The sequence below is a fragment of the Lygodium microphyllum genome, chromosome 19 (assembly GCF_053477565.2).
Source record: "Lygodium microphyllum isolate KBCC chromosome 19, Lygodium_microphyllum_v1.1.10, whole genome shotgun sequence".
Taxonomy (NCBI): Eukaryota; Viridiplantae; Streptophyta; class Polypodiopsida; order Schizaeales; family Lygodiaceae; genus Lygodium; species Lygodium microphyllum.
In genome coordinates this window covers 29,593,422-29,602,527 of record NC_141153.1, presented here as the reverse complement: position 1 = coordinate 29,602,527, position 9,106 = coordinate 29,593,422, and the positions used below count along the sequence as shown (strand labels likewise).

Here is a 9,106-nt window from a genome sequence, read left to right as displayed (position 1 = left end):
AGTGGCTAATATTGGTATGCAAGGCAATAAACAACACTCACTCATATGGACTTGCCTACTAGGCAATAAACAACAAATACTCACATAATTCTTCAAGGCCCCACCACAACACACCACAGCTGCACTAGCTCCATAGTCAGTGACTTCAGTGCATGCACATGCAATAAACAAACATTTGTTTATGACACAGAAGGACCCATGTGTTATGAGTGGCCAATTGAGGATATTTGGATAAAAGGTCAAGCTTGGATAAAGGAGAAGTGACAAAATATGGGACACATTTTCTTACATTGGGAATTGCTCATGGACTAGCTATGTGTAATGGTTTGCCATGTCAGCTAGGTTCGAATGTGCTCACATGTTGGAACAATAAAATGGGTGCTAGCACATTAAATTCCTTGATGGGATCAACCACATTGATAACGGATATACAAAGCTTTACCATATTTGGCAAAACAATTGTAATAGTATTAGACCATGCATACATGCCTTTCTCTATAACTTATGATTACATGAAAGATAAACCATACCCACCCAATTCCCAACATCCCAAGTACCCAAGATACCACTTTATGCGAGACACGGAGAAGGTGCTCAACAATAGTGTATAAGAGATTATGGAAAGGTGTGTAGCAATGTAGCGTGTAAGATATTATGGAACATGGATCCTTGTAGTTCCCTAGAAGATCTCTTGACTGTCTTAGTAGATATGATGCATACCTCGATAGCATATGCATTCCCATATAGCAAGGTATCACAGGGCAGGTCTCTGCATAGCATGGTCCCTCAAAATAGCTAATATGGCGATGAGTGCTGAAATACACATGCTAGATTAAGTCAAGAGGTCTCAGTTGGAATTTGTACACATAAAAAAGCAAGAATGCTCTTCCAGAGTCTAGTGTATAAGAAGAAGTGCAACTATTTGGCTGGAGTGGAGGCAAGAATCTAACATCTATTCTTGGGATAAGATAGCAAGAGATCTTGGAGAATGTTTCAAGAAAGGACCATCCATCCTGATCACTACATTAGAGACATGGGATGACTGTGCTAGAGCTCTTTATGATGTACCAGGATAGCGACAAATACCCCACCGAATGATGTGCATGCCAAAGTACATGTAGAATGGTCATGGATGCCATTGATAGATTCCAGAGGAGAGCCCAAGATCATGATGGTTTATTCAGTGAACACTTTTTACATGTACGTGATACATTTGCCCCACTCTTAGTAGGTATGTTTAATAAAGCCTTATGTGAGGGATTTTGAAACAGTTGGACAAATCACACTATTGTACCACTTTTTAAAAGTGGAGACTCCATGGTCCCTAACAACTATAGACCCAGAATGGTTGGTCATTATCTAGCCAAGATCAATTGGCTCCATCCTTGAGCATGAGTTGAGTAGTTGGGTAGAGAAACATGTATAGCGCTACAAAACAAGCTAGTTTCAAAAAGGGATACACAACATTGGATCATATACTCACACTCAAGACTATCATAGAGAACGGGTGCACATGGGGGAGGAGGATATGTTTCTGTAAAGCCTTCGACACTATCCTACCAACTAGGCTGATGAGTAGGAAATTGGAGTGCCAAAAGAGTTACAATGGGTCATTTATGTCTTGTAAGAGTCACTAATAACAAGTAAAGTGCCCATCAAGAGCACTATTATATAGAGTTTATAGCACCATTGGGGTAAAGCAAGGATGTCCATTGTCACCTACTCTGTCTAGTATGTATATTGATGAGAACTATCAGATAGAGTTTATAGCACCATTAGGATAAAGCAAAGATGCCCACTATCACCTATTGTCTGGTATATAGACTATATAGACAAATCAAAAGGCCTTGGTGCACAACTCACAAAGGTGATGGTACTAATTCTATTGTATGCAAATGATATTGTGCGTATCTTTGATTCCCTTGAGGTCTTGCAGTAGCATTTGGATGCACTACATACCTTTTGCAAAGAGACACAAGCAAAGAGACACAAACCTCCCACTAGACCTTGGAAAAACCAATAGTATGGTATTTAACACCACACCAACTTGGGTGACTCGCTTGGAGTGTCAATTCACTTTTGGGGGAGAAAATGTTGATTTGTCATATCTTATGTATGCTAGTCATGACCTTCAAAGGACCACATTTTTCCATGCAAGAGGCAATAGAAGCTACGCTAACACGAGGTTTTGCAATACTAAGAGCAATTGAGTACATGTCGAGGAACCACACCCCAACATATGGCTTTTTGATACATTGGTCACCACAACACTTCACTCTGAAGCAAGGATCTAAGGACCTAGTCTCTTAGCACCTAAGGTGAGGGCCACTTACAGGGCAAGTAGGACCAAAGACAAACTTCTATAATGGATGGTAACTCATACAAAGACCATTGGTGATGATGATAGTGTGCATGATCAAGACTAACCCACTAATACCTCGTGAGATCATTAGAACAAAGCTACGTGGTGTTGCACCTTTAGTCATAGAGGCCCTCTTCAAGGTAGTAAAGCTCCTTCAAGGATTTTGAGAGCTCCCATAAGTGAGATACCCTCATCTAGCAATCATGTCCTCTAAGCAACTAGTAGCAAAGGGAGAAGCACATTGCGAGTACAACTAGATATGCACTTGGCTACGCTTGCATGGGATGAGGACATATGCACTCCCACCTTCTGACTACAATCTTGACTGTCCTACACTTGGAATTTATCATCCAAAACAAAACTATGTGATCAAGATGGATATTATTAGAATGGATACTGAGAGGACTCGAATGAGCCTTGTTCAATAATTAAGCACAAAGATGGCACTTTATCAAACACTTCATCACACCAAATATAGATGGAAATAGGATGATACAAGGGTATCATGCTAGAGGATTAGATCTACCAATGATGTGGTGTAGAGTCATCAAAGAAACATTGCATATGTTGTATTATTTAGCATGAAATCAAAGGGAGATACCACTAATTTCAAGAGGGCTTTGGGATATTATATAGGATCATTAAATACAAGGAACTAAGGTGCCTAGGCCTGTTTTTGAGCTCTAATGCAACAAGGAGACTATATTGATAGACATGATAGATTGTACGTCCAAATCCATCTAGATAGAGTGTGCTCGCAAAGTTCCCCACACCATCAACCATTAGGGCCCCACCAACATCCATTGTTTCAACTCCAATAAGTTCATGCTCATGTGGGATTATGCTTACACTTATCCAAACATATGCTTACACTCACTTGACCCCTAAGGCAATGACACAACTATCCTCACCATCAACAAATCCAAGCTTTAATTGCGGGCCACAAGAGATGCCCACCAAGGTGTCTTAGTCGTTCTATGTTGGAGCAACTACAACACCCTATGAGGGAGATTTTGGGATAAGGAAAGCCTAGATCATCTTTAGTTTTTCAAAATTTTATTTAGTTTTCCAAAATTTCTAGATTTTGTTCTTACATCTAGTTTTATTTCTTCCAATACGATGTTTTACTTTTAGATTTAATGGTATAGATATACATTGATAATACTCTTTCATGAAGTCACAAAAAATAAATGTTTACAGCAAAATGAATTGCAAAATTTTGAAAGCTACCTCTAAAGTTAAAAGGCTTAAAACTTTCAACTTTAGCAAATCTTTAATGATAAAAATAGCAAATATGTATCATTTGACTGAAAAATCTCTCTAAAACTTTGCGTTAAAGGTTTTTTGTATTTGTTACCAAAAATGATTTTCATGAACATTGGATGAAATATCCCTGCAATTGTACTATATGCTCATGTCTCCTAGGCCAGTTTGGCCTTTTGCAAACTTTAATCTCTCTCTCTCTCTCTCTCTCTCATTCAAGTACTATTTTAAAATCACAATTAAAGTAAGCATTCTAACCAATATCAAGAAGGAACATACCTCCTATTGTGGCTTCCGCACCATTCTAGTGGCCTAAGCTTTAATCTATAAATCTATGGTGAGACCTTTTTTCTGTTTTTTTTTGGACAAAAAACCCTACTGCTGCCAAAGAAGAATATTGACAAAGAGTTAATCCATGAGACCTACAATTGTTGAGGAAAGGCTTGATGCAGAATCAAATTTAAAGGATTTCTTGTCAACCATGTATGCCATGAACCTCTCTCTCTCACTCTCTCTCTCTCTCTCTCTCTCAGAGATTACTTCAAAAGCTTAATTAGAGCTTTCCAAACCAGTGGAAAACACACATTTTCTACAGCATCCATTGACTGTAGAATATAGAGAGATTGTTTCAAGATGTTGTAAAAAACACTTCAGTCAGGCCAGCAAAATTATACAGTCACAGCCAATCCGAGACCTTGGTAGCACTCCAAAGGGAAAAGGAAAGGAACAAGCCAACTTTATGGAGAGGCAATGCAAAGATCCTAGGTAATCTGCCACAGGTGAGGAATCTTTTAAGGGCAAGAGCCATAAGTTGGAGGAGAGACTCATCCTCCCCCACACAACACACGTGCACATAATAGAATCTTGGGGTCAGAAAGCCTTTAAAAATGCCATATGCCAGCAGTCGTCTGATGCATCAGTTACTTTTTATTTTATTCGGTTGAGAAAACAAACTCCAAAGGTTGATAAGTCAACTCAGAGATCCACAAAAGAAACAATTAGTGTGATAGATGGCTTCAACCCCTCTCCAAAGATAAAGGTAAATACTTATGCGATCTGCAACATTCCCAGAATCAGCTCACTGATAAAGGAATTAACTTGCCAATATTGGAAGTTTCGGGTTAGGTACTCCCATTTGTAAGGCCTTCAAAGACCATGGCAATACCAACTTTCATCTTTACACCATTCTTCTTGCAGATCAATTGTAACAGAACCATAGCTGTAACATCTAAATGTTCCAGTCAGAGCACATATAACTTACCCCTTTGCAAGGACTTTCTGAGTCTAATATGCGTGTGCAATCCATGAAACATTACGGAGCATTCGCCCAGTAAAGTTTCCTCTCAAACAACCCCATTGGTTCTGGGTGCCAGCAAAGAATCAAGCAATCAACCTGCAAGTCCATGACAAGTTCTTGCCTCAGCTGGAACCTCCCTTTTTGAAGAATTTGCCACCTTGCTGCCCAATGCCTGTCCCTGCAAGACTCATAGACAAAAGAGACTTTGCATCTGGACGCCATTTAAGCTCTTTAAGATTGCCAAACTGAAGAGCTAGAGCAGGACTTATTTCTGAGTCTTTGATGTTGTTGCAATATACCACCCGGAGAGCTTGTAGATCTTTCAAAGACATCACCACAGTATCCAAGCCGGCAGTTGCCAATGGTGAGCAACCATCTAAGGAAAGCAGTTTTAAACGCCTACAAACAAACAGACATATTACTCCACTAAACAATGAAAGCAAAGAGTTTGCATCATGTCACATGAAATAGAGATTCCCTTGTGCAAAAAAGAATTGCAGTACTACAGATTACAAAGCAGACATACAGTACAAGATTACAAAACAATGCCTTGAGTTGCTCATCTTAACACTTTGGAGCATCAAGACAGTTGGCATCTGTCACATAAAAATGAGGGTATAGACAAGCCAAAATGCAACCACTCAGCATAAATTCACCTCGGACACGGTCAATCACTAGCATCAACAAGAAAATAGTGAAAACCAAAAACACAGGACTGCATTATTGTATTGTGCTGCATGTTGTTCCTGGGACATCTGAGAGAGAGTCGTGATGAAAAATCTGTTACCTGCAAGCTGCCACTGTGGTGAAAGTTTCATCATCCAGGCCCCAACAATCGTGGATCTCCAGCTCTCTTATATTTATGCTCACCATTATTAAAGCATGGAACCCAGCTCCATCCCTAAGATCACATCGCACTAGCTGAAGCCGTTCTAGGGCCATACAGTGGCCAAGATGTTCCAAAGGTCCAGGAATAGGGTCAATCTGCTTGCAATTTTCCAAGCGAAGGGTCTTCAGGCAAGTGCAGAAGGACAGGGCTGCGACCCAACCTTCGAGAAACCCTTGACTGCATACTGTCAATTCCTCCAGCATTATACAGCATTGCCCAATTGCAGCGATTCCCACAAAGCTAGCTTCACAGCCACTCAAATCCAACTTCACTAGGCGACTACAGGTGCGAGCTAAGATGGTAAGACCAATGTCTGTAAATGTGCACTGATAATAGCCATGCAATGAGCCAACAAGTCGAACAATTTGCAAGTTCTTGCATGCAGATATGGCACTGAGAGAGTTATCTGTACACTGATGGAGCTCAAGCTCTTGCAGTGTGGGACAGTTCTTTGCTATGTATGTGAGTCCATGCTTTGAATCAGAGCAGAACCTTGAATTATCGTCATCGTCCAGGGTAAAACCTTCCTCCAAAGACTTGGCATTGTCCATTTTTGTCCCTTCTTTGCCATTGCAGTTAGGTTCAGATTCATCTGCAATGCCGTTGGAGAAGCTTTTCAATTCTTTTCTGACATCTACCACACAAAGGCGCTGCAGACCTGGGAAAGCATCAGCCAAGATCTTAAGGCCCTTGTCGAGAGTGGAAGGAGACAATTGTTGATCTTGAATAAAGCGCTCAATGGAAAGTGGGTCGACTGCCTCAAGCCCCAGATGCACACTGAGGTACTGATGAGTGAAGAGGACAGTGGAAGGAGGGTTCTTGACGGGCGGAGGAAGGCAAGCAATCGTAAGGTCAATATCCGTCAGGTTAGGGAACCTCCAGGACAATCTTCCACTTTCAAGGAAGCCCCAATCCAACACTCTAATAGAGTGCCGGAGAAGGCCCTGCAGACGGAGCCAACGCTTGCAGACCTGTGAGTATGGATACGGAGACAGGGGAAGGAGGCCCAATATGCGCAAGAGAACCTCGTCAGCCAATGTCAAGGTGAGGTCTATGGCACCTCCCGTGCCCTTCCAGGGATCAATCTTGTTACCAAGGCCTTTGCCACTCCTTATGGCCCTGACCTGCACTTGCTGCTGATGCTGCAACATTTCGCTTCTCGCAGCCACTGCATTGCCTGCAAACGCTTCTTGCTCCTGCTACACCATGAGAGGACCACCTTGCCCCTGCTACATAGTCAACAGAGAGAATCACCTGCCTTGACTGAAATTTTCGTCTGAAACGTGCTGCTACGAATCCGTGCCAAAACCCTAAATTGACAGAGAGAGCTTGCAAAATGATACTGTCAAACCCTAATTCTGAGCATGCCAAAAGGGCTAGAACATGATGATGTATCGTGGTCCAATAATCAGCTGAGTACTTGAAGACCAATTATGCTGAGGAGCTCCAACAAGCATACTGAAATATCTCAAAAGTGATCGAGAAAGAGGGCAAAATCACTTCATCAGCGGTCCACCTCTGCCATTCCACATTGAATACATGCAAAATGTGGAGGAGGAAGAGAGGCACACACTAGCAAGATGAGAGGTCTCTTTCTGACATTAAAAGGGAGAGGAGAAAGGAAGGAAGGCCATGGGAAATGATGGTGGGCCTTCTTTCCAGCTGATAAAGTGTGGCTTTGTGGATAGATAGAGAAGGGGGAGTTGGACAATTCTGATGGATGTGCTTTCATAGACGTGCAAAAAGCTTGCCTTGCCTTCTGCTAACCGGTCTCTTCTCCGTGTCGAGAGCTCGGAGGTGCTGCTTCATCGTGCATCCAAATCATAACAGGCCATGGGTTCGCATCAAACAGCGGGAGACAATGAGGCGCAAAACCCCATTGAGAGAGAGAGAGAATGCAGAGGGAGAGAGAGAGAGAAGGAGAGACTTCTAGGCTACTTTTGGTGGAGATGGAGAGGAACTGTCACCTTTTTTATTTTCTTTCTTTTTCTTCTGGTTGGAAAAGACAAATACCCATTTCTCAAGTTCTCACATTGCTTATTATTCTAAAATCCATAGTAAACTCTATGGTTGGAAGTTGGAATCCTTCTCATTTTTACAAGGACATGCATGCAACACATGATTTGCTTTCTAACTTCCTTTGCTTATAAAAAATAAAAAGAAGGCCCTACATGTAAATGCCCACCCATCTCAAGGAAAATAAAAACTAGACCTTGTAAATGTAACCTACGTTAGCAATAATTAGCAATAATAATCTCTCTATCTCTCTATAAACATAGATACATTACATTTATAATATGAAGCAAGGATTGCCCAAACCTAAATCTTACCCTATCTGTCAAATGTACAATACTCTCAACTAGCTAGGCCGCTTCTCTGTCACAATGTAGTTAAGCGAAGTGGTCTTGCAATACTTTGCTTCCTTCTCTCTCTCTCTCCAATTATTTTCTCTCCCCCTAATTTTTTAACCCACCTCTTTCTATTAACTTCTCTCTCTCTCCTCTCTTTTTTTACACCTCTCTCCCCCTCCCTCTCTAAATTATTTTTACCTACTCGTAATTTTTTAAACCTCTCTCCTATATTTTTACCCCTCTCTATCGGCCTCAATGTTCTTACCTCTCTCTCTCTCTCTAATTTTTTCTTCTCTCCCCCCCTAAACTTTTTCTTCTCTCTCTTTTTACCACTCTCTCTCCAAATTTTTTTACCTCTCTCCCCAAATTTTTTCTCTCTCCAAAATTATTTTACCTCCACACAATTTTTTTTGTCTCTCTCCCCTCATTTTTATTTCCTCTCTCTCTCTCTCTCTCTCTCTCTCTCTCTTCTCTCTCTCTCTCTCATAATAGTATTGCTACTGCTACCTACTTTGCACAAGGAATGCTAGGCCACTTTGCGAAGCTTCAGAGAAGGAGCTTCCTAAGGTAAGCAAAGTTGCCTTCTTTCCCACACCTTGTCTTTCGTTTTCCTCGTCTCTCTCTCTATTTCTCTCAACTTTATTCTTTCTCACCCTCTCTCTTTCCAAACTTTTCTCTCTATGTTTTTCCTCTCACTCTTTCTAAAATTTTCCCCTCTCTCTCTCTCTCTCTCTCTCTCTCTCTCTCTCTCTCTCCTGTGGCGAATTAACTACCACCAACGCAACTAACTGTGTGGTTGATGTAGCTACCCCACCAAGGTGTAATGGCTAGTCACAACAAACGCCTCCTCGCCTTCAAAAACGCTGCTATACACCACCCTCAGCACTTGCACAATATAAAGGGGGAGAGAGAGAGAGAGTGTGTGTGTGTGTGTGTGTGTGTGT

General features: G+C 41.4%; 1 protein-coding gene across 1 annotated transcript; it reads right to left on the bottom strand.

The window, feature by feature from the left end:
- Positions 1 to 4,261: 4,261 nt before the first annotated feature.
- On the bottom strand, positions 4,262 to 7,702 carry LOC148019696 (F-box protein At5g51370-like). Its single transcript, XM_087699834.1, has 2 exons — positions 5,710 to 7,702; positions 4,262 to 5,321 (listed from the first exon to the last, which is right to left on the bottom strand). Exons 1-2 carry the CDS (start codon positions 6,960 to 6,962, stop codon positions 5,045 to 5,047), a joined length of 1,530 nt encoding a protein of 509 aa, XP_087555960.1. The 5' UTR covers positions 6,963 to 7,702; the 3' UTR covers positions 4,262 to 5,044.
- Positions 7,703 to 9,106: the final 1,404 nt, after the last annotated feature.